The sequence below is a fragment of the Callorhinchus milii genome, unplaced genomic scaffold (genome assembly GCF_018977255.1).
Source record: "Callorhinchus milii isolate IMCB2004 unplaced genomic scaffold, IMCB_Cmil_1.0 Scaffold4, whole genome shotgun sequence".
Lineage (NCBI taxonomy): Eukaryota > Metazoa > Chordata > Chondrichthyes > Chimaeriformes > Callorhinchidae > Callorhinchus > Callorhinchus milii.
In genome coordinates this window covers 78,713,541-78,740,063 of record NW_024704745.1, presented here as the reverse complement: position 1 = coordinate 78,740,063, position 26,523 = coordinate 78,713,541, and the positions used below count along the sequence as shown (strand labels likewise).

The 26,523-nt window shown below is 42.5% G+C and overlaps 1 protein-coding gene across 4 annotated transcripts in view; it reads left to right on the top strand.

Moving 5' to 3' along the window:
- Positions 1–26,523, top strand: part of ppp2r3b (protein phosphatase 2, regulatory subunit B'', beta) — a 69,796-nt gene that overhangs the window by 7,855 nt on the left and 35,418 nt on the right. The window contains exon 1 of one of the 4 annotated variants that reach the window (XM_007891083.2): positions 13,541–14,196. The exons of the other annotated variants lie outside the window; for them this stretch is intronic. Within the exon in view, the coding sequence (XP_007889274.2) occupies positions 14,065–14,196 (132 nt within the window). The 5' untranslated portion in view covers positions 13,541–14,064. Of the gene's footprint in view, positions 1–13,540; positions 14,197–26,523 lie in introns of those variants that run through there. 4 annotated transcript variants of the gene reach the window in all.

Here is a 26,523-nt window from a genome sequence, read left to right as displayed (position 1 = left end):
CATGTAAAGTCGCAGCACAAAAGGTTTGCTCACGTAGGGAGAGAATTGATGGGTTTGAGAAATTTATACTCTTGCATGTGGAAAATTGAGGTTGTTGTGCCAGCTTTGTTAGTGTCCTCTCTCTTCATCTCTCAATTGTTTGCCAATGGAAAGTTGACTTGTTCAATATAATTGTGCAGTTCTATTAACCTGGTTAATCAAATAATAACCTTGTGCATCAATGTGACCACAAAACAGTTATATTTTAACATTTCTGAGAAGTTTGTACATAATACTCTGTTGCAGTAAGGAGGTCGGGCCTTCCACCTCTCTGCCCCCACCCTTTGGAACTCCATCCCACAGTACCTTTGCCCATCAAGGCCCATCTCAAGACCCTGGTATTCGACCGGGCCTTCAGTCACCCTCCTACCCCTAACCTCCCCGCCACCCACCCCTCCTGATCCCAACCCCCAGCTCCGATCTAAATCCCTGACTGTCCAGTGCCTTGAGACGTTATTCCCCCCCCCCCATCTACATGAAAGGCGCTGTAAAAATGTAAATTGTTGCTGTCGCATTGAAGCCCCAATCCATCATTTAAATCTGAGGAATGAACAGAAGATTGTAAAATTAACCTCTGTAACCCTCATCAAGTAAGATTTGTTTTTTATATTTGATCTATAGTCTCTCTCCTGAACTGCTCACTCGGAAGTTACAGTCCGAGAGTTTACCGTGTCTGTGCCAGGTCGGCACAGACACGATGGGCCGAATGGCCTCCTTCTGTGCTGTATAATTCTATGATTCTATGAATTTGAACTGCAGACGCATCCAAGATTTCAACTATATTTGCACTGTGATGAGCTGGAGCAAAAGCACTGCTATAAAGAAGAAAGAAGTTGGAACAGCTGATCGGAGTTGGATTTGAATTATCCCTTTTGATGTGTGAATTGCTATCCAGACCAGTATAAGAAACATCAATCAGTGTTTAGATATCGATGGCATCAGCCGTTTAAAAGTACTGATAGGTTTAAGGAACGTAAAGGAATACTCTTTTACTTTTCTGTTCCCTCATTTTTTTCAATCAAATAAGCAAAGGCAAGAGGATGATAATAATAAGTCCTTGCATTTGATATAGAGCCTTATCACATATTTGAGATGTCTCAAAGTGCTTCACAGAATATACTGTAAAGTGAATTGACTGTATATTTTGTGGGCGAAACAATTAATCCATTCCGCACATTTTAATCTTTCTCATTTCTGCATATGTCTGAAAATTTAGTTGGGCCCTTAGCAATGTATAAAATATTCGATTTATAGTGTTTTAGTACATTAAAATTTGCTGTCAAATTGGAAAGAAATCTTAAAGTGCTTTACGTAACTGCCTGGGGTTTGTAAGGGTGGGGGGTGGGGGGAGAGTTGGGGTGAGGGGAGGGTAAGGTGTCTGAAAGCACTGATGAATAGATGGATCTTATGATGGGGAGGGAGGGGCAAGGCAGATGTATAATAGAGGCTGTTTCTTTTCTCTAAGGATCCCATTTGTCTCGTATTAACAACATACAATCTTTTTTTAGAATCTTGCTATTATAGTATTTTATCGCCTTCTTATTTTATTGTGTAAAGCAGCGTGCTATCAAACTGTTCTTGCAGGTTTTGAAATTATTCACCCATGCCAACACATCCTAAAAATCAACCCACTTCCTTTCATCAGGATTCCAATGCACAGAATAGCCAATAATCAAATTGTCAGTATGTGCCTTTTTAATTGCCATGGGAGTTTTCCTTTTAATTTACATCTGTTATTTGGATCCCAGCTACTTTTGGACTCCGTGATGGCAGTCAGGGTCTGTTTCAAATGTAGAAGTTCAAGATCATGGTCGGGGGTGGGGTGGGGGGGCGGTGGGGGGAGTTTTTTTTATTGGGTTTATAATTCCAAACTTTAACCTCATTTTCAAAATAACTTTAGTAATTCTAAATTCAAGGTTGGTATTGTCAGTTGCAATCATCTTAGGTCAGAACTGCACAGAACTCCACAACAGTGGAGTCCTGTAGCTCAGTGGTTAGAGCACTCGCTTTGCAAGTGAGAGACCTGAGTTCAATTCCAGGCAGAGGGCAAAACCTTGGGCAAGTTTCCTTACTCCACACAGAGCCTAATAATAATCCCTCCAAAACCAAAACCAATAATAAATTGGTCATTTTCAATCTACGACTGTTTGTGGGACATTGCTGTGCGCAATTGGCTGCCGCGTTCGCCCACAAATATACAGTCAATTCACTTTACAGTGTGTTCTGTGAAGCGCTTTGGGACGTCCTCCCGACGTGAAAAGCGCTATATCAAATGCAAGGATTATTATTATTATTATTAAAACGAAAGGAAATCTGTTGAATTTGGAATTTCGCCCATAAAATATACAGTCAATTTTTTGACTTTACAGTATATTCTGTGAAGCGCTTTGAGAAGTCTCAACGACATGATAAGATGCGATAGCAAGTGCAAGGATTTTTATTATGAATGTGGAATTAAAATGAGAATTCGGGTGAACAGGATGGGGCGCGAGCTGGGAGAGGGAGAATCAATTTAGAATTTGTCCTTGAATGATTCCTCTGCACTTCTGTTCTCATGCAGTTTCAACCTTGATGAAGGAATGTAGTAGGTTAATGTTTTGCTGTTCTAATGGAACTGTTGTGTAAAGTAGATAACACTGGGAAAGGATTCCAAGACTAATCCAGTTTAAGTTCTGATGTCACATCATGAGGCTGAAGCTGCAGCAATTTCATTCGTTAGATTGTGCTTAATCCTTTCTCAATCATTTTGTTTATAATGATTGTTTATAATCATTTTGTTCTGTATTATAAAGGTTATAATATATCAATTGAGTGATTTGCATTACTAAGCTTGAGAGTGGTTTAAGTGGAAATAAAAAATGGGTGACTAGAGAAAAGTTTAATGTAGAATATATTTATTTAAATAGAAAACTGAATTGTTCTATTCTTTGAGACACCTCAAAGCGCTTCACAGAATATACTGTAAAGTGAATAACTGTATATTTTGTGGGCGAAACGTGGCAGCCAATTGCGCACAGCAGCGTCCCACAAACAGCCGTGGATGGATTAACTGTGTGTTTACATGATCAGAACCACTTGCTTCCTACCCATTGACCAGCTCTCATGCTAAAATAGCCCACTCCTGGGTTTTTTTTTCTTTTTAGATCATTACATATATGATGCACCCAGCTACTTGAATTGTGTGCTAAATTGTGTGTGTTTTTAAAAAAATTGTGTGGAGTATAAACCCCAGCCAGACTGGATGTGCCGAATGGACTGTTTCCGAGCTGTAGCATTTATGAATTCACTGGATACACATTTCCATAATAAGTACTAAATGCAGAAAATATTAAAATGTAGTACATTCTCTCTCTATGCTTTTCTCCCCTCTCTTTTCTCTTTCGTTCTCTCTTTCCTCCCCTCACGCACATGCTTTCCTCCACCCCAGCAATGTCCCAGGGAAAGCATCGCTTGGGTATTGGGATGCCCCCTCCCTGCCCCGGGGCCCTTTAACATGTTCCGCCACTGGAACATTGGCCACATCCCGTTTTTTTGTTGATTGGGGAGAAGTATCAGTTTGGCTCAGTGGTAGCCTCTAAGTGAGAAGCTTGTGGATTGAAATCCCACTGGGGTGGGGGGGGAGACAGACGGGCCAAGGAGCAGAGTCGCTGCCACATTGCCTCCATGACCAGTCGAGAGTCGAGAGTCAGAAATCACTGCCCGCAGAGCCTTGTAGAGGCAAAATGCACAATTTAAAAATCTGTTTGCGACCCTTTGACCCAATTTTGGGTCAAGAGCCATAAGTTGACAGCCCCCTCCATTGGTAACAGATGTGCATGGCAGCCTGGCTCAGCTGTCATGCACTCAGTCTATTGGCTGCCAATACTCACTGCCAAGGATCACACATGAACAGTGGTCACTTAGGCGGTTTCCAGAGGGCAACCAGCGCCCGCGGAACTGCACCATGACAGTAGGGAGCAAGTTAGAGAAAATACTGAATGCATTAAATTTATAACCAGACAGCGATATCGATGGCAAGCTGTGTGGTTTTAACTGGTTAGCTTCCAGCAGTTACCTCGACACACACACTCTGGGGTCGCCCAGCCTTGGCTCTTGTACAACCTGAGCCTAATACTTTCTGGAATTAGGTAAATAGGATGTGTCCCTCCAGTGAGAGAGAGAGAGAGAGAGAGAGCGCATTCCATTCCACAGTCTATCTCTGGGATTTCCATGTGAAGGTGGGATTCAGGGAATGCTCAGTTTGGGTTGGATACCCTTAAGCATGGTGATGGTTTTCTGCAAATGTCAGACACACGGCTGACCCCAAAAACATTTTTTTTTAAATTGTTGCTTCTAATTCTAATTGATGTCTTATAATTGACCGACTGAAGTGTAAGCAGTGGACATGTAAATTGTTTTCACTTCAATGCAGTAAATATTCTATTTGAATCTCCATCACCAAATGATTCGGTTCCCTGGCATCCACTTATGTGGGTAAATGTAGATAATTATTCCTTTTTAGATATCTATCTATCATAGTTTCAAAGGCATTATTGCACCTTGTATCTTGTTCCCATTGCTCCTTTTTTACGAATTCTATACAATTTTTCGTGAGACCACACCTAGAGTATTTGTAAAGGGTGTATGAGTGCAAACATTTGTATTCAAAGTTTGCACGTCTCTGAGCTGATGATAGAATGGGAATACATTTGGGCTATTTTTCTTTGATACACATACTTTAAAGAGAATTAGAGCATTGCCATTGACGCGGCCATTTCGTGCGCGTACGGGCTTGGTGAAACAATAGCTTTCGCAAGTTTCCCGACAGATCAATAAGTACCACAAAAGTATTTGCTGGGCATTAAACATCTGGATCGATTTTGCAATGTAGTTTTTCTTTCACGGAGGTCATGGTTCAGAACAATTGTCTGCAGTTGGATGGTGTGAATAAAAAAGGGTAAAAACTCTTTCCTTTGTTAACTGGATTTCTTTCCACAGCCTCTGTTTTAGGCCTGGGCATTGTTATCTGGTCACATGTACCTTATTGGTTGGTATAAGTACATACCTTATTGATCTCGGTGAGTTGTACAAAATTGAATGATATTAAGAATACGATTTCACACTATAAATTCATTGGTGGGTTGAAAGGCTGTAATAAAAGGCATGCTATTGCACATTCCAACAACACTTGCTGGTCAGCCTATCCAGTTGCTTACCCTAATACTGTGCTGATCTTGCATACAGTAATGGTCTAATTTAGGAAACAGTAAAATACCAGAATACTAGTGCATTCTGGAAGGGATTAGTTAAAAATACAAACTGCATCACAACTGATGTAGTTCACAACAGCTGGTGTGTATATGTGCGTAACAGATGCATGAGACATTGACGAAGATAGCCAGTGAATCTCGTCCCTGCTCTTTCATTGAATTAACTATAATGTATCAAAGCAATCAATTAATTTGCTAAAAACACGTATGTAAGGATTGCAAAGACGCACTCTTATGCTGGACTTTCATCGTTTCCTAGTTTTCGAGATCTGAGTTGGAGACAAATTCTCATTCCCTACAGATGTGCTTTCACTTATTGTGTTAAATGCTCCTTTTTGTTAAAGAATGAACGATTCAGCTGTTTTCTACATTTCAGAAGAATGGTTTGGTTATGAATTATTCCCTGTGTAGAACACAGAATTACATCCCGTAAAGCATTGGTTGATTGTGGTTTCGATAATGATAGTACCAGATGTGAATTTCATCAGTCTTCAGTATAAAGTATAAAGCTTCAGTATAAAGCTTGTGTGAAACCAATACCATTTACTAAAGCCGTTCACTGTAATAGTCAAAGCAGAGTTGTTAATCTAAATCCCATTTAACTGAACAGACAGGTTATCTGAATCATCCAGACATCTCAATACGTCTGCGTGTAATTATTTCAATATACTGTACATCAGTTTCCTGACTGAATTAACATTTTTAATACAGTGAAGTCATTCAAATTAAGTCATCGATTGTTCAAATGATTCACTTAGATAAACAGGTTTTCCCAAACCACTTGGATAAATGGCAATCCATTGTAAAATTGGAGGCTTAAGGTGGAAATGTTTTTAATTTTAGCTCATGTCTGCTTACCTCTCGGGGGGGAGACAAGGTTATAGTATCAAAGCCAGCTTCGAGAGATTTGATCTAACAATTCTGGCTAACACTAGAAGACTATAAAGTGCTATATCAAATGCAAGGTTTATTGTTGTAGGTGAAAGCAGCAGATAACTTACCCACAGCAGCATCCCACAATCAGTCATGAAACAATTGACCAGTTTTATTTAGTGGTTTGATGGCCAGGACACTAGGATAAACTCTCTCCCTATTGAAATTGAAAAAGAGAGAATCCCCCAGTGCCCTGGCCAATAGTCATCCAGATAAATTGGCTATTTATTCAACCCTTTATGATATTAAAACAACTGTGTGATCATATCAAGCTTAATAAAAAAGTTTAAGAGGTTACTTTCTACTTCAGTAAATGTAAATCTACCTCTTTAATCTCCGTGCTTCTCCCTCCCCCACCTCCATCTCCCATCACCATATCAAATTTGTATTGTACAATCAAGAACACTTACAATATTATACTTACAATATTACGACATTGCTTGTTTTAAATTTAACGTCAGCCTGGTTCAGTTGGTTGAACTCTTGCCTCAGAGTCAAATGGGTGAGAATTCATGCCCCATGTCAAGACGTTGAAGTCACAGTCCAGTACTGTGTTATCAGAAATGCCAGAAGTTGTCAAGGTTGAAGATCCCTCTATTTGAAAAGGGAAGAGAGTTTCTCCCAGTGTCCCAACATTTGATAAGGCTGTGTATCAAATGCAATGATTATTCTAACATGCTCGTGTTTGTAAGCAATGAGGTTATACCATTTTGATTATCTATTCATGGAAATCAAGAGCATCAAGGGCACTTTGGGATGTCCTCCCAACATGAAAAGCACTTTGTAAATTGGATTGTATTAAATTAAGTGACTTTTTTTTGTTGTAGAACTTGAGCTCCTAATCTTTTAGAGCTTTTTGAAGATGTATCTGCAGGTTAGATAGGGGGGAACCAGTAGATGTAGTATATTTAGATTTTAGGAAGGCATTTGACAAAGTGCCACACAAAAGGCTATTGCACAAGGTTAAGGCCCACGGGATTAATGGGAACATATTAGCATGGATTGAAGAGTGGGTAACGGGTAGAAAACAGAGAGTAGGGATAAACGGGTCATTCTCGAATTGGCAGGATGTGACTAGTGAGTGCCACAAGGATCAGTGCTGGGCCTCAGCTATTTACAATTTACATCAATGATCTGGACGAGGACATTGAATGTAACGTATCTAAATTCGCAATGACACTAAACTCGGTGGGAGAGTGAGCTCTGAGGATGATGCAAAAAGATTGCAATGGGATATAGATAGGCGAGAGGAGTGGGCGAGTAGGTGGCAGATGGAATTTAATGTGGGGAAGTGTGAAGTTATTCACCTAAGTAGCAAAAATAGAAAAACAGATTATTTTCTAGAGAGGGAGAGATTAGATAGTGTTAGTGTTCAGAGGGATTTGGGTGTCCTTGTACACCAGTCTCAAAAAGTTAGTTTGCAGGTGCAGCAGCAACTGAGAAGGCGAACGGCATGTTAGCGTTCATTGCAAAAGGTTTAGAGTACAAGAGTAGGGAAGTCTTGCTGCAACTATATAGGGCCTTCGTGAAACCGCACCGAGAGTATTGTGTGCAGTTTTGGTCTCATTATTTAAAAAAGGACACACTTGCCCTGGAGGGGGTGCGGCGTAGATTCACTCGGTTAGTTCCTGGGATGAGGGGACTGACCTATGAGGATAGGCTGAATAAACTGGGGCTGTATTCTCCAGAGTATATAAGGATTAGGGGGATCTTAAGATATAAGATTCTTAAAGGGCTGATAAAGTAGACACAGAGGGTCTGTTTCCCCGGTGGGAGAATCTATAACCAGAGGTCACAGTCTTAAAGTTAATGGTCAGCCTTTTAGAACAGAGTTGAGGAAACATTTCTTCACTCAGAGGGCAGTGAATTTATGGAATTCACTCCCCCAGAAGGCTGTAGATGTCAGTCCTTGAACATCTTCAAGGCTGAGACTGGTAGATTTTTAAAAAACAGAGGGATTAGGGGATATGGGGAGAGGGCAGGTAATCAGAGTTAGGTCTGAAGATCAGCCATGATCTTATCGAATGGCGGGTCACAGCCTCAAGGGCCGAATGGCCTACTCCTGCTCCTAATTTTTATGTTCATATGTTCTTATGATCCATATTCCTATTCCAGACTGATATGGCTGGTTAGCAGTTGAGAAGATGTTTCCCTTGACACTTGAGTCCAGATCCAGCCGAGTCACTAGCTGTGGATATGATTGTGCTGGTGGTCATCTTTGCTTTTGTAATCGGACAGAATGGTGTCCTGGATTACCAGTCTTTCAAACTGAATGTAAAATTGACAATGAATGATTGTTAATAATAATCCTTGCATTTGATATAGCACCTTATTACATCGTTGAAACATCTCAATATTTTGTAAAATGATTTAACTGTATAAGTTATAGAGCTTTGAGAAGTCTCAACGACGTGATAAGGCACTATATCGAATGCAAGTATTTTTATTTATTGTTAAGTTGTGGACTAAACACGGTAGCCAATTGAGCACAGCAGTGTCCCACAAACAGTCGTGGATTGAGCGACCAATTTTTTAAATTTTTTTGACAGATTATTATTACGTGTGGAGTAAGGAGTAACTTGCCTAAGATTTCGTTCTGGCCGGCAATCAAGCCTGGGTCCTCTCGCTTGCGATGCCAGTGCTTAACCAATACGCTACAGGATCCATTGTGATTGTTGTGTACAAATGCTGAAACTTGTTAATTTGAAGTAGATCTTAATTTTGTAAGGGACTTTTTTGTTAATTTTTTTTATTATACCATCAATTGTGGGCGATAACCTGATGCTGTTAAACTACTCTGGAGTTCAACGCCTGCTAAATATCAAATTGAGCTCCTTTGAGTATGGCAACTAGAGATTGTAAGCAGTTCATGTGCAGTACAATACTTTACAGAATACCATTTCATTTTAGAAAATGATATCTGCTCAGCAATTTTATCGCATTGTGAAATGCTTCCTATGTATTTTAATAAAACAAAACCTAACAGAAAATTAGATTCAGGCAGGAATAAATATTTATGTTCATTGCTGCAAAGCACTGTAATATTGCTAGAGAGACCAGCTTGACATTTTAGGTACTGTACCACTCAATTTTGTAGTGCAGATGATACTCTATTTCAATTTATTGCATGGTAGATTGTCTTCCAATTACTGTTCCAGGAATTTTGAGAATTGCTGTTTTTTGGTTTAAAACCTCTTATGGATATTAAAAACCTATTCCAAATTATGGGAGAGTGCAAATTCCATATAAATCATTCTTTTCAGGAGAACTCTTATAGATCCATGGTTAAATCTGATTTTACGCTTACTCCAGTTTCAAATCTCGAGGACTATTCAATTTCAAAATCTTGTCCTGGATAAGCTATTTGACAACTTGAGCACAGGTCAAATTATGTTTTTGGCTTACCGGTTTGAGATCTTTGTGATTGTCAACTGATCTCGTATTCAAAATCCCTAGCTTTATTGCTACGGGTTCTTAATTACATTTTTTCCTATTATTATCTAGATTCCTGCTCTTTTTTCCCCCTCTAATTGTTTTTATCTCTCTCATTCCCCTATTTCAATTTTAGACTGAGACTCATTTGCCAAAATGTAATTAAAATTTTAAGGTCATTCTCATCAATTCACTGCAATAATTTCCATCTGTATGGGACCACAAGACAGGCCCATTGGTAAATGAGTTCTGGTCATCTCACCAGTCCTGGTCGGCCTCCTCTGGCTCCCCATCACCGAACGAAACGACTTCAAGGTCCTCACGCTTGTGTTCAAATCCCTTCACTCTCTAGCACCCAATCCACCAGCCCGGTGCCTCCGCTCAACTGGCACCAGCCTCCTGCTCGTCCCTCGCACCCTATGCCCCAAAACTCTGGAACACTCTCCCTCAATCCCTCCGCCTTGCACCTCTCTCTCCCCTTTTTCAAGGCCCTTCTGAAAATCTTCCTCTTCGACCCTGCTCCGCCACTGTTAAGCGCTCTGAGACACTACCCTGCGTGGAGGGCGTTATATAAGTGCAAGTTGTTGTTGTTCCTGACCTGAAAAATGCAAGGACTGGGAAGTTGTATTGGTCAACAACAACACAGTTATATTTGTATATCGCTTTTCATGTTGGGGGGAGATCCCAAGGTGCTGGACAATCAGTGTTTCGGACCCAAGCTGGCGGTCAGGATCCTAGAGGGTGGGGGGAAAGGAGGGTGACCGAAGGTACAGTCAAAGAGGAGGGTCTTAAGACGGGTCCTGAAGGAGGCAATGGAGGGGGCAAGGTGGAGGGACTGTGGGATGGAGTTCCAAAGGGTGGGGTCAGAGTGGCTGAACGTCCACCTGTTAATGGTGGGGCTGGTGAGGCAGGGGATGTGAAGCACTGAGTGGAGGAAGCGGGCAGGTTGGTAGGGTTTAGGAGGTCGCAGAGGTAGGGGGGAGCAAGGCCATGGAAGGCTTTGAAAGTGAGGACCAGGATCTTCTCCAGAACCATATCCTCTGTGCAATGGGAAACCAGTGGAATCGGCCCAGGGTGGGGGTGATAGGGTCGCAGAGCCTGGTGTGGCAGAGGACACGGGCTGCAGAGTTTTGGATGTTCTGCAGCCTGTGGAGGAGAAGTTGGGGAGGCCGACAAGCAGGGAGTTTGCGTAATCGAGCCTGTATGTTATGAATGCGTGTATGAGGATCTCGGCGGCCTGCAATGTGAGACAGTGGCGGAGCTGAGAGATGTTGCGGAGGTGGGGAAAGGCAGAGCGGATCATGGCACGGATGTGAGGTATGAAGGAAAGTGCATCCATTGAAGGAAAAGGCAATGGGGTATAGCTGTGGCCTGAGAGGTTTGGTTGAAACAAGTCCTTTGGCTACTTGATCTCCTCTTTCCACAATACGAAGCACTTCAAGGCTATATAAATGCAAGTTATTGTTGTTACCTGCATTTGCTGCTTTTAAAGCATCTGCTGGCTGCTCTTAATACTGCTTCTTCAGATGACTGGTTACTTCATCCTTTATTATAGATTCTAATAGCTTGCCCCAAACAGATGTTAAGCAGTAAAGCATTGCAAGTTGTGTACCTGCAATATTAGCCTATCTGTGAAGATATTCATACACAGTAATATTAATAGTATTTAGTTGGAAGCATTCTAACTACTAGTTCAGAGGTTTGTGGGATCCCACGCTAAGACCTGAGCTCATATCATGGACTGACTCCACTTCAGTCCTGGGAAGCACTTACAGGAACATTGTCAGAGGTGCCGACCTTTGGATGAAATGTTAACTTAAGTGTTATCCATTGACAGAGGATGAAATGTTAACTAAAGTGTTATCTACATGGTCTTCAGGCTAATGCTCGTGACGTTCACAAAGGGAGATTTTGGTGTTCTAGTGAACAATCCGCCTGATAAGTTGGGCATTTCATAGCTTTATGTGGGACTTTGCTGTGTGCAAAGATTTATTTACAAAAAAAAACTCACTACACTTGTCTCTATCAAAGCTATATAAGGTTTTATAAACATTCTCGAATTCTTCAAATATCTCCCCCTCTGGCTCCTCAAATGTATATATGAAGCTACTTAATAACTCTGACTCCTACTATCCTCACCCACCTGAACATTCTTCTAAAGCTCTTTGCTTCAACATTTGCCCCTCTACTTCGAAAACATGTCTAAACACATCACGTTGATTATGCTTTTGGCCGCCACCAGGACCGTCTACTCCCCCATTTTCCTTAAAAGTTTAAAAGTACGCATTTTTTTTTTGCTCACTCGTTGTTCCTCGTATTTTAATTTGTGATTGACGACGACGTAATATGTTCTGGTTAATTTAGTTTGGGTTTCCAATCTGTACTGCAATGGATCGACTTCAAGATCCTCACACTCGTGTTCAAATCCCTTCACTCCCTGGCACCTCCCAACCACCTCGCTCCCTAATCCACCACCCTGCCCCTCAGCTTGACTGGTAGCGGCCTCCTCCTTGTCCCTCGGACCCTCCGCTCCACCATTGGAGGTCGTGCTTTCAACTACTACGCCCCGAAACTCTGGAACACTCTCCCTCAATCCCTCCGCCTTGCCCCCTCTCCCCCCTCTTTCAAGTCCCACCTGAAGACCTTTTTGACCGTGCTTACGGTCACCTCCCTACCCGGCTCAGAGTCAGCCTCCGCCATTGTTGAGCGCTCTGAGACACTATATAAGTGCAAGTTGTTGTTGTACTTTTGCCAGGTCTCATTTCCCATTACCCCTTGATAGTGCAGCACAGCCAAAAAGCTGCACGATGAGTACTCATCACCCTGCAGAATGCGCTAGTAACTGGATGGTTAGCATGTGTTGGAGACGCAAATGGAAATACTATAGATAGAATGAACTTGCATTTTTATAGCACCCTGTACGTCAATACTTCTCAAAGTACATGACTGTTTAGGACAGTTGCACCCTCTTCACAAGACTTATTGCAACTGCATTCATCTGTTCTATGTGACTGCACTACATTTCTGTTGGCCCACTGGATAGTTTCGAACACACCTATATGCTAGCTTAATTGAACGTGGAGGAATTTTATATGTATAAATTTAACAAAGGCAGTAATACCCCACCCACACAGTCCAGTCCTATTTATTCCAGTCTATTTTTATCTTCTTCTCGTGTTTTTTCGCTGCTTTAAGGGACAGCAGTCCTTCATGCTGTATTTTTTAAAAATGCTCCTGACATTGAACTTATACATAATACTGTGGACAGTACCGTAAAGCTCCAAGCCAGCCTAACCAGGCACAGAATCAAAAAAAAGAGAATGAATATCAGGATCTGATTCTGCGTCTTGTTGTGGAGTCCTGTAGTGTATTGGTTAGAGCTGTCGCCTCGCAAGCAACAGGACCTGGGTTTGATTCCCGGGCAGGGGGCGAAACGTTAGGCAAGTTTCCTTACTCCACACGCTTCTGTTTACTTAGTAGGAAGTAGGAACCCGGTTATTAGTCAATCGGCAGATCGCTTTTCCAGGGTAATAATCTCTTCCAAAAATTGAGAAAAAATTGTCACTCAATCACAACTGTTTGTGGGGACGCTGCTGTGTGCAATTGGCTACAGTCTTTTGCACAAAATATGCAGTCAATTTACTTTACAGTATGTTCTGGGAAGCGCTTTGGGACGTCTCCAAGACGTGATAAGGCTCTATATCAAAGGCAAGGATTATTATTATTATAAGTTGTAGTGCCGTGTGCATTGTGAGTAAAGAAAACTGCCGTCTAAGGGCTGCTACGGCTGTAATTAACAGGTGATCTATTGATCGAATGAATGACGCAGTTGGAACTCTTTGCTAATGTGCGAGGGGCCAGTTTTAGGGGTGAATAAATACGCTGAGTGAAGCTGATTTGATTGACCTCGCCGAACCATTGGCCCACAGCTGGATATTTCAGTCAAGCAAGCTTTTCCTCTCTTTAGTCTGGCTGAAGGAAAGAGTGAATGAAGCGGCTATGAAAGCTGAGCTTCTGAACATTCTCTTACATCCCTGTAGTTTCTGGCTGGATTGATTGTCGCTTGTGCCTTTGCTCGGCCCGGTCCCAAACAACAGGTTTGTTTCTTTTCATAACCACCCATTAAGACTTTGGAATGTGGGCTGCAGAAAGGGCAGGCCCCAAAGTGACTTTCCAGGATCAGTGGTTGAATAAGCCAAGATCCTTGTGATGTATGGAACAGTATGTTAAACCTACTCTGAATATCACAGCACAGATCCACAGATGCAGTGGCGAGTTAAAGGGTGGATTTGCTCAAACTGCAAGCGAGGGAGCTGCTTTCCGTAACCACAACTCATGGCCTGTTTCTAACTGGATTTTGTTTTGTTAAAACACTTCGATCCGAGTGTGTGCACAGTTTCTATCTTTGACGATGATGATAAAGGACACTTCACTGCGTCAGGATCCAGACCTCAGGAAAGAATTAGCTCTTCTGGCCCGGGGATGTGACCTTGTTTTTCCATCAAGATTCAAGAAGAGGCTGAAAGCTTTTCAGCAAGTGCAGGTTGTGCTGTATTCCTACCAGTTTATTTTGAAGCCTGGAAAGGCAGTAGTGTGAGCTTTGTAAATCTGTGCACTAGTGATTCGCAACGCGGCGATTAATCAACTGAAATTTGGCGAGGGTCAGAGTAAGTGGCTTGATTTGTTTAGCGGTAATTAGTAACCGGTCAGGTCAGTAAGTGGTAATCGTGTTGAATTCAGACTTTTAATATAAGTGAATTGCATAAGAAAGGTTATTTGTCTTAGGTTTTAATCTTGCAAATGAAAATGATTGACCAGAAATAAAATTTATAAATGATTGTCATTGATTATCTTCTGCCTAAATTACAGTTTTTGCTGTTTCATCAATGTCTGAGAATATTCTGTAATTTTTGCTCTAAAGTTCAAAATGTCCATAAAGATTTGTTTTGATTTTTTTTAACACAAATCTTGCAAGAAGTCTGAAGAACTGGTAGTTGTGTAGCTTATAATAGTCCAGTCAATCCAGGCACTTTTTACTTATTTCTGCTGCCAACTCCCACTTCCAACCTCAATAAATGCCCTTAAGCAGGAAGGATATTAGAAAGGAAGGGATAGGCATGCAGTGCTGGAATGAAAATCGCAAAGTGAGAGAGGATGTCTCAAAGTGCCTTACAGGATTTACTGTAAACTGAAGCAACTGTATTTTGTAGGCAAATGTGGCAGCCAATGTGTGCACAGTGATGTCCCACAAACACCCATTGAAGTGAACGATCAATTTTATCTGTGGGTATTGTTGGTCAGGATACCAAGAGAAATGCCAGACAGCAAGGACCTTGGTTTACAGTGTCATCCAAAGGACGGCACCTCAAACAATGCAGCACACCCTCAACACGGCAGTGGCATGTCAGCCTAGACCATATGAGTTCAACATCCTGATGTAGGGCTTGAACCCACAACCAATTGACTCAGACTCAGTTAGTTCTGCTAACTGAAGCTGGGTCACATTTTTTAGTCTATTTCTGCTTCTTTGTATGCCTCATCACCCACGTCCTGACCAAACCCAGGACATTTTTAATTTAAAAATGTAAATAGTTTTATTAATAATAATAATCATTGCATTTGAGGTCGAGTCTTATCTCGTTTTCAAGACTTCTCAAAGCGCTTCACAGGATATGCTGTGAAGCGCTTTGAAGAGAATTGACTGTATATTTTGTCGGCAAAACGCGGCAACCAGTTGCGCGCAGCAGTGTCCCACAAACAGTCGTGGGTTGAGTGAACAATTTATGATTATTTTTATTAAAGGAAAAAGCAGATGTTGTTTCTGGATATAAACAACGGGATGAGCTGAATGGGCTGAACTGCATTTCTCCCACTTTTAATGTTTTTGAGAGAGGAAATGTTTGAGTTGTCTCTCAATGGTTTTGAAATGTTTAGCACAAGGATGGGTTTTGTGGGTTGGATACTTGTGGTCATCTGCAGGTAGGCGGACGTCTGGCGTGCAATCATATAGAAGTTATGGGCCTTGAACCCTACATATTCTCGCTGATGATGCAGTACCACAATAGCCACAAACCCATCTTCACGAAATACATTGCTGGTGTTGTCTTTCTGCGAATGATTTTTTTTTAAGATAGCGTCTTCCCATCTAATTGTTTTCCCATCTTATAACATCAACAATAACTTGCACTTATATAGTGGGCTTCACGCCGGGTAGTGACCCGAGCACTTGACAATGGAGGAGTCTGACCCGAGCGGGAGGGAGGGGGAGGTGACCGTAAGCACTATCAAAAAGGAAGGTCTTTAGGCATGATTTGAAAGTGGGGAGTGACTGAGGGAGAGTTCCAGAGTTTTGGGGCGTAGTGGCTGAAGACGTGGCCACCAATGGTGGAATGGACAAACAGGAGGCCGGAGCCAGCCGAGCTGAGGCAGTGGGTGGACGAGTGGGGGGGGGAGATGCAAACCGGATAGGGAGGGTGGGTGCGAGAGCTTGAAAGGGATTTGAAAATGCGTGAGAGAATATGGAGCTGTAGTTTATAATTCAGTGCTAGGTCTTTCGAATTTTCTTAGATTTGACCTTAATTTTTCACTCCTATTTAATTGAATGAATTGTGTTGCTGGAAAGAAATAGTGATCTGTTGACTAATACTCATGACTCTTATCGGTTTGGTGTTCAAAGGCTCGTTGTTGTTGCAGAACCTAATTTTTACGCACTACTGATTTTTAATCCTGACAAAATTCAGATGATTGCATCACATCATAGAACGTTATAGCACAGAACACAGGCCAACATCAGGCCATTTGGCCCATCAAGTCTACACTGGTGTTTTTTTCATGTAACCTCACTCTCCTCTCTCCATATCATCTTAAATATTCTTTACAGGCATCTATTTAATTCTTTTTTTTAAATACTCTATACCCATCTTCAACATTGTTTACATAGAAAAATAGGAACAGGAGGATGCCAATCAGCCCATCAAGTCTTTTCCACAAGTTTATCAGACAGAGTTTTCATTTCAATGCCCCCCTCTTTCGCCATACCCCATATCTTTCAGCAGTATGTCACAGAGAATGCCACACTCCAAGCTCTATTTTCTTTCCCTTTTTAGTTCATTTTATGATTATCTTAAATTTGTGCCTTCTCATTGTTGCAGGTCAACTTCGGTCTTACCTCTCCCTCCACTCCCTCCTCGAGTCCCTGCAGTCTGGTTTTCACCCTGCCCACAGCACAGAGACAGCGCTTGCCAAAGTAACAAGTGACATTCTCTCTCTCTGTGACCAGGGCTCCCTCTGCCTCCTCGTCCTCCTTGATCTCTGCTACGTTCAACGCAGTCAATCACGCCATCCTCTTCCATCATCTCTCCTCTCTCATCTAACTTAGTGGGACAGCACTTGCATGGTTCGAGTCCTGCTTAACCAACCACCTCCATTTCATCTCAGCAAATGGTTTCTCCTCCCACCCCCACCCGGTCACCTGTGGGATACCCCAGGGCTCCATCCTTGGCCCTCTTCTTTTCCTTATCTATATGCTCCCTCTGGGCAATGTCATCCACAGACACGGGGTAAACTTCCACATGTATGTGGATGACACACAAATCTACTTTGCCTACTCCAGTAACAACTCCACGTCTACTGATGTTCTATCAGCTTGTCTGGCAGTCATCAACGCCTGGATGAGTGTAAACTTCCTGCAGCTGAATATGGACAAGACGGAAGCCATATTCCTTGACTCCCGTCAATGTCTTCACTCCTGTGGATCTGGACTCCTCAACCTCACTAGGCTCTCCCTCAGACTCACCGAACCAGTACGCAACCTAGGCATCCGGTTCGACCCCCAACTGTCCTTCCTCCCCCACATCCAGTCCTTGACCAGGACCACTTTCTTCCAGCTCCGACACATTGCCCATTTGTGACCGTACCTTACCCCAAATGCAGCCGAAACCCTCGAGCATGTGTTTTGTCACCTCCCGCTTGGATTACTCCCAACGCACTTCTCACCAGTCTCCCCCCCCCCCCCCAGCTCCACCATTCACAAGATCAACTCATTCAAAATTCTGCTGGCTGTATACTGACCTGAACCAATCTCGGTACCCACATCTCATCAGTTCCGGCCCAGGCTCCACTGGCTCCCCATCACCGATCGGATCGACGTCAAGATCCTCACTCTTGTGTTCAAATCCCTTCACTCTCTGGCACCTCCCTCCCTCTCGGACCTCCTCATTCTCCAATCCACCACCCGGCACCTCCGCTCAACTGGCACCGACTCCTGCTCATCCCTTGCACCCTCCGTCCCACTATCGGAGGTCGTGCTTTCAGCCACAACACCCCAAAACTCTGGAACACTCTCCCCCAATCCCTCCGCCTTGCCCCCTCTCTCCCCTCTTTCAAGTCCCGCCTGAAAACTTTCCTGTTCTTATGGCCACATCCCCCCGGCTCGGAGTCAGACTCCACCACTGTTAAGTGCTCTAAGACTCTACCCAGCTTGGGGGGTGCTATATAAGTGCGAGTTGATGTTGTGATTCAGCCGCCGCAACAACAGCTTGCATTTATATAGCGCCTTTCACTCGGAGCACTTGAAGACTCACCAAGCAGTGGGAATCAATTACTATTTACCCCATTATAGCCCTTCAGAATCTTGAATATTTCTGCAGTCAGACAGCATTCTACCTACCGATTGCAATATGGATTCACAGTATTTCAAACGTGGAGTGTGCTGAAGGTGTACGACAGAGTAATAAAAATAATAATCCTTGTGTTTGATATAACGCCTCTTAGGTCAGGAGGACATCTTGAAGCGGGTCAGATTTTCTGTAGGGTGTAGTGACTATTTTGTGGACCAAGAGCTTACTGTATTGCTGAATTTTCATTTTGAGCCAAAAATGTTACCAACTAAACGAGCAACAGCATGCAGAAATTGAGCTGGTTCAATAGCTTAGTCAGTCACGTTATCTCTTGAATCTTAGTACAAACTCATAGTCCAGATGAATAGAAAAGGATTCTGTGCCCGACAACTGTAGGTTGGAAATGGGTTTGGGCTTTCTGACTAGTTGCACTTAACAACAACAAATTACAGTTGTATAGTGCCTTTCATGTCGGGAGGAAGTCCCAAGGCGCTGGACAGGGAGGGATTTGGACCCGAGCAGGGGGTTGGGAACAGGAGGGGTGGAGGGCAGGGAGGGTGACTGAAAGGTGCAGTCAAACAGGAGGGTCTTGAGACAGACCTTTAAGGAGGCTAAGGAGGGAGCATGGCTGTGGGATGGAGTTCCAAAGCGAGGGGATAGAGTGGCTGAAAGCTCGACCGCCGATGGGCCGGGCGGGGGTCACGGAGCAGGCGGGAACCTGCTGAGCGGAGGGAACAGACAGGTCTATTTGAAAGTACTGTTTAAAGAAGCTACTGTGAGAAATCAATTCACAGTGGTGCAGTAGAGAGTGTTCGGCTGAGATTGGATTTGAGGTATGTTGTTGATCTACAGATAGGAACTTTTGCTTTGCGTTGGCTGTGCTATTATCTTACACTATTGGACACCCAAAGAGAAAACAGTTGCAATTAACAAGTTTGTGCAGCAATAATATTGCAAAGAGCAAATGGAGAAAGGAAAGTCTCAATATTTTCCTTTTCTCTTTGGAGATTATGGATGAAATTCTACCTCTTTGACCTCACCTTGGGCACCTCCTGTTTTTCCGTTGCTCAGAATGCAACCCCACCACTTTGCAGCACTCTTAAGACTATCCTGCATGAAGAGCGTTATATAAATGCAGGTTGTTGTTCATGAAAACAAGGTATCACATGTCTTGGGGGCTGAGCTTGATATAGGGCAAATGGGGTAATGTCCCCAACGCTTTGACACAGGATATCACAATATCTTTCTCAGCCAAATGTGGCCACTGGGATCACAGCCTCCCAGTGATTTGTAGGATGTTAAGAATGTAGACCCTACAAGGTAAGCCATCTCTTTCTGCCTCCTTTGGTAGGTAAACACTTAGCCTGTACTTTACTCAGTGACACATCGTGAAATTTGTACGTGTGGAATGGTGAAAGGTCTGTTTTTCTGGCAAATGTATACGAGTGTTTAGAATTGGGTGAATTAAGGACCTGAGCCAATCTCAAACATTTGTTCACCCAAAAACATGCATGATGTCACCGTTTTCCCCCAACATAAGCTAAATTTGAAAACCTATTTTGAGATCGCCACCATCTCAGTGTTCCTGAGAGACTGTAATCTTATGTGTTGGTTGTACAGTTACACAGGACAGTGTTTAACTTTGTTTTACACTGTACTTGGAACTTAAATGGCAAATTCCACCTTCGCTTCACAAATATTCCAATGCTTTAAGGCATTTGTGCTCATAAATATCATGCAATACCTTTCCGGTAATAATCTTTATGGATCTTTTTCGATGCAAAAATGTTACTATTTCTTAGCTATAAAATAAGCAGTATGAATGGCATGCTTTTTTGCGGTGGTGGGGGGGGGGGAAGCACGATGAAGGACTAGAAAATAAATCCTTTCCAGGACTCTGAATGAGAATGGGCTGAGAGCCAGTTGCCCTTGGCTCATCGGCAGTTATTCCTGTAAACTCACTTGCCGGAACTAAAATTAGCTCTTGTTCAAACCTGGGTCTTAATATAGTGTATTAACACCCTGCAAACCATTCCAGCGCTAACGCCTGCTGCTCCCGACTTCTGCCAGGAGCTACCAACCGAGGAACCTTCAAGCCAACCTAATTAGTTTTGAGCCCAGCTTCATTTCACGGTTTAATAGCTTTCTTCAATTCAGCAGTTTGAACCACTGCATTGCCGGTAAATAGTACATAAGGCCCAAGAAAACACTAGACAGCGTTTATTTTTCAATCAGTAAATTTGTGCGGCATATTATAGGGAAACAAAAATTTAAGGCCTCGCATAATAATTCTACTTTCAGCAATTCACATTCAGTAACGAACTGCTAAGGGAGCTTTGTAAAAGCGCGGTAAACGTTTTTATTTTGTGAGTGGTTAGTGCTGCAGTAAACCCTTTGCTGTAATGTCAACGCAGTGTGATTCAAAGAATGTTTTGAACGACTCCTTCAGCTGTCAACTGAATCTGGGGCCATTTGAGAAGCTAATAATAAAATAATAATCTTTGCATTTGATATAGCGCCTCATCATGTGGTTGAGACATCTAAAAGCACTTCACAATATTTTACTGCGAAATGCAGTGACTGTGTATTTGTAGGGAGGAGAAAAAGATGGGGCATTTGGCAGGAAAAAAATCACCATTTAGACTGAGGCTCCAGGGCAGTGCTGGGGGGCTGTTTGAGGGTCAGCCGAGTAGCTGACACACGAGGTAATCCATCACCATGCTTAAAAGTATCCAAACCAATCTGAGATTTCCATTGATAGCACTGTCTGGCAAGCTTTCCCACTGCTTGTCCAGCTAGGATCGCCCTACTCGTTACGGCTTTGGTTTGCAGGGTTAACAGAAGCTGAGAGAGAGGACTCCCTGCCCCCAGTGACTAGTCTGCCCTTCCAGGTCCTGCCGATGGGCCAGCCTGGCTGTGCTGTCATCAGAAGTGAGTGCCCAGGAATACTGCGGACCCACCTGGCTCAGGAACTAGACTAGAGACCGGCACAGAGGGTTGGCTCGATTCCGGCATTCCATTGCCAAAACGTGTTATCCTGGAGCCAGTTCAGTTCCAAGAAGATCCTGCTTGCATTCCTTGACTTGCCAGCTAATTCAGCGTAATATAAGATCCAGACTTCTATTTAGTACTTGTGGTTTTCTTTCCTTACTAATCAGCCTTTTAGAACATAAAGCACGGAACAAGAAAAGGTAATATGTTCCAGAAAAGATAAACCCTCCGCAGTCCACTCAAGTTTCCTGGCAGATGTTGCACGTAAATGCTGGCTGATCCCCGAAGATAAACTAAATCTTTCCAATACTTATCCATCTTTTCCATTGTGGAGTCCTGTAGCTCAATGGTTAGAGCACTCACCTCACAAGTGAGAGGACCTGGGTTCGATTCCCGGGGAGGGCAAAACCTTAGGCAGATTTCCTTACTCCACACGCCTCTGTTTACCGAGCAATAAGTAGAAACATCTTGAAGACATGATGAGGCACTATATCAAATGCAAGTATCGTTGTTATTATTATTGAACTCTGACTGTATTACCCTTTCCAAATGCTGTCAAATTTGGGGCTGGGCCAAAGTGGTCTTTGTATTAGGGTGGTCTCTGAGTAAGGGTTCATTGGTGTGTGATCCAGCTATTTCAGGGTGGTTGTTAACAAGGGATGGTTGCTGAATAGAGGTGGTTGCTTGTCTAGGTTTGACTGCATTTCCTTTCTTTTCTGAAACCCTTCCCTCCGTCCCCAGTTTCAAAAGAAGCCATGATGTGGAGTCTTTTCTTCTCCGTAGAATTGAGAGATAAAATGATATAAATCCAGTGTATGGCAAAAGAATTGATGACGCACAATTTTCCTTCCATTAACCTTAACATATTATTCTCTCATCTCATCCTGTGCCAAGGTCAATGGAAAGGAATGTGTTTGAATCGCAGATGGTATAACTTTTTATTTCAGCGTAGAGGATTTACAGAAGAGGAAGAATGTGCAAGATAGTGCAGACGAGTTTGGTTTGCCCTTCTTGCTTGCTTCTTCTTTCCATTCAACAAATCATAATTCTCTATAAAGCCCAAGTGCATTCAAGATTTGAAGCCCTGCTATAGCTAAGATACTGATATCTAAACCATTTTGTATTGGCCCCTTTTGCTTTTTGGTCAGCTGGGTGTCTGACACACGCATGCAGAAAACCATTATAAAATGGCTTTAAGACTAAGCTCATGCGGATTTGTGGGTGTGGGGTATGATTTATAATAATCCTTGCAGTTGATAACAAAATAATAATAATCCTGGCTATTGACTATCTCTTCACATGCCTTTCCCTCCCAAACAACCAAAATAGTATTTGTAGAAATGAATTGAATCAACTAAGTAACAGTTCTACATTACAGTCCTAGCTTTCTTTTTTTTAAAAAAACGTTTTTCAGTGGCTTGAGAACGTTCGCCTTGTTAGCGGGGGAACTGAAGGTGTATGTAAACAGGAAGCTAAAATGTATGTGGCTTACACTATAATACAACACTACTGCGGAGAGCATTCACCACAGATAAAGTATGTTGCACACCCTTTACAGACCCCAAAATGAATCCCACTAAGGTGTTAACATTTAGGTGATGATGAGTCTGTGTAAATTCCACTGACACTTAACTGTCAGTTGTGGCTGATAAGCATTCATTACTGAAGGTTTTCATTCACATGTCAATTTGTAGATAAGACATAAGTAATTTAAAAGAGAGGTTAGAAAAAANCAGACAGAAGTTGGAACGTAGAATTTTCTTGAAGCAGAATCCATGTTCTTTTAAAACGGAATTGGACAGCCTAAAAAGAGGAATGTTAAAGGGTACAAAGAGAGAGACCACAAGAGAATAGGTTAGGTGGCTTAAGTGGAGGAAAATGCTGGCATAGACTAAATGGGACAATGGACTTTTTCTGTGCTATAACATTCTTTGGTTCCATAAATGGTCATATTTCCATTATAAGTTACCCTTTTCACAAAACTACTACTAACAATAATAATCCTTGCATTTGATATGGAGCCCTATCACGTTGTTGCAACATCTCAAAAGGCTTCACAGAATATACTGTAAAGTGGATTGACGGTGTATTTTGTGGGCAAAACGCAGCAGCCCACTTCGCACAGCAGCGTCCCACAAACAATGGTAAATTAAACCAAGTCTTGTAATGGTCCTTTGCCAGTCTACTTTGCGTTCCATTTTAAAACACTTTCCATTTTCCTGCAACTACGATATCCAGACACTTTTTTAAAAATAAAGTATGCTGAGGAATTTTTCGCAGCTGTGAGCGAGCAGCTTGTGTACTTTAGCTCCTGAGCTCTGGGTTTAACCCAGGCGTGTGAATAAAAGTGAAGAACCTCAAGGGTAACATTTTTTCGTACCAAACCATGGGAAACCATGCTGCAAAAATCCTGTAAACTATAGAGCAAAGAGAAATATTGCTTCATTTATTTGCAGCTGAGCTGAAGCTCGCAAGTTCGGTTGCTGACTTGGGCCTAATTAGCCGATCTCAGCTGAGGCAGCAGAACAGTTAAGATTGAAGTCGGTTGTGGAGTCAGTGAACGAGAGGAAAGCAGTGAGTCTGAAATTTTCAGCGATCCCTATCCCTACCATGACCCATGCTGGAAAGTATGTGGCTGTACACATGTGGTGATACCTGGATCAGAATTAGCGTTGCTGCTTTCTGCAGTTAATAATAATAATAAAGTTGTATTTGATACCGCACCTTATCACATTGTTAAGGCGTCTTAAAGCTCTACACAGAATATATCGTAAAGTGATTTTTTTAAAAAATGCTCGAATCTTATCCTCGCAAAGATCAGTGCCTTCAGAAGATGGGGAGGAAGGAGAAACTGACCAAAAACTTTCAAAGAATAACCTCATTCAGGTCCTACTGTGCAAATCACTTCTAAGGCACTGCATTTTTTTTGCTCACAAAGCTAACACTTAATTCACTTCACAGCATATTTTTGGAAGCGCCTTTGAGGCGTCTGGAAGACGTGATAAGGCGCTATATTAAATGCAAGGATATAAAATTATTTATATTATGCATCTCCTAATGCAAGTGTGAAATGCAGTCAAAATCAGTATTTTTAAGGCTATTCTTAGCCTCGGAATCATTGAGAGGTGCTTTAAAAATGGTGCTTTGTGATTTTAGAGATGAACTTTTATAAGTAAAATGTATTATAAACAAAAAATGTTTAGCACATTCACAAAAGTGAGAGATTTCTTTAAGGCCGCCTGCCTTGCAGTGTATCTTTCTGCAAATGTGCAATTGTTCCATGGATTGAAATGTGCAGAACAGTTGGCCAGGAGTCGGATGTCGAAATAGAGGAGAATAAATAGCACTTAACTGTAACTGAACGATTCATGAGTTAGCTGTATCATTGTCAAGAATTTTACACATTGAATCGGCTTTTGGAATTTTATTTGCAAGATCTCTCAAAGCGCTAATGTTTTTTGCCTGCATCTGATATTCTGTAAATTACTTTAGCCTGCAAATAAACCTACCTTGGCTTAATTGGGAAAAGCCTAAATCAGCTTGGGATACTTCATGACTAAAGTTTCGCACACAAAATATATAGCCAACTCACTTTACATTCTGTGAAGCGCTTTGAGACGTCTTGAAGATGTGATAAGGCGCTATATGAAATGCAAGGATTATTATTATAAGACTACAGTTTAAATGGAATCTGGGGGTGAGTTTCTAGCCTTGAATGGCAACATTACGGGATTTCTAGATTCAAGTTAGATTATAGTTAGAAACAAACACAAAATACCACAGATGCTGGAAATCTGAAAACAAAAACACAAGTCAGGCAACATCTATGGAGAAAGGTAAGTGAGTCAACGTTTTGGGTCCACGACCCTTCGTCAGATTATAGTTAGTGTCCGCTTATGTGAAGTGAATTTACGCCTTAATACAAGGAAAATTCTAAGACAACTTGTACACTTTATAAGGTCTTTCATGTAGAAAAATGTCTCGGAAGTACTTCACAGAGCCTGGGCAGTAGCCTGAGCAAGGAGGGAGATGGATAGGGGAAGGAGGGAAGCGATCAAAGGTGCAAAAGACAACAACTACAAATTACATTTACGCAGCGAGTTTCACATTGGGATGTTGTCCCAAGGCGATGGACAGTCAGGATTTGGGGTCCGAGCTAGGGGTTGGGATCAGGAGGGCCGGAGGGTAGGGAAGAGGATGGTTGAAGGTGCGGTCGAAGAGGAAGGTCTTGAGATGTGCCTTGAAGGCGGTGAGGGAGGGAGCGAGGTGAAGGGATTTGGGATGGAGTTTCAGTGGGTGGGGCAGAGATCCTGAAGGCCTAACTGCTGAGGGCGGGCGGGGCGGGCGGGGGACATGGAGCAGGTCAGAGCCTGATAAGCGGAAGGAGTGGACAGGTTGATATAGGGTTAGCAGGTTACAGAGATAGGAAAGAGCAAAGCCATGGAGAGCGCCTTGAAGGCAAGGACGAGGATTTTGAACTCCTGGGCGATGGAGCCTGATGAGGTGGGGTTGATAGGATTACAATAGGGTGATAGGATACAATTGACACTGGAGGTGAGAAAGTAAGATTTTGTTGACATTTAATGAAGGGCATTGAGGGTGATCCAGTGGTTGATATCTGTTCTGACAGGCTGCCTTTCTAACTGCCAGGTGTCAGACTAGTTCACTTGATAGCACTCACACCTCTGAGTCAGAAGGTTGTGGGAGGTGAAAAGACGGTAACCAAAGTATGTTCATAGCCGTAAACAGAGAATGAAGCCCAAAATCTGACCTCTGATAACTGCCGTAACATTCCCAAAATAGAGCTTAGAATTAACACTGCCATAAACACAAAGTACATCAGGAATAGCCATCAATGCCAATGTAATTCAGATACCTTTCAGTATAAACTGGTATGATGACTTGTTAACTTGAACCCTGGCTTCCTCTTTGAAAAAAAACTTCCCATCTCTCTGAAAGATATTGTATATCCTGTTGCCTTCTGATTGTTAGCAACTAATTGTGGCGTCCTGTAGTGTGTTGATCAGAGCGTTCACCTCGCAAGCAAGAGGACCTAGCTTTGATTCTCAGGCAGGGCGAAAAGTTAGGCAAAGTTTCCTCATACACACTCAGGGTGGCATCTCAGCGCTCTGAGACGCTACCCTGCGTGGAGGGCGCTGTATAAGTGCACGTTGTTGTTGTTACTCCACACGCCTGTTTACCCAGCAGTAAGTAGGAATCAGGTTGTTAGTTGATTGGTGGATCGCTTTTCCGGTGGTAAT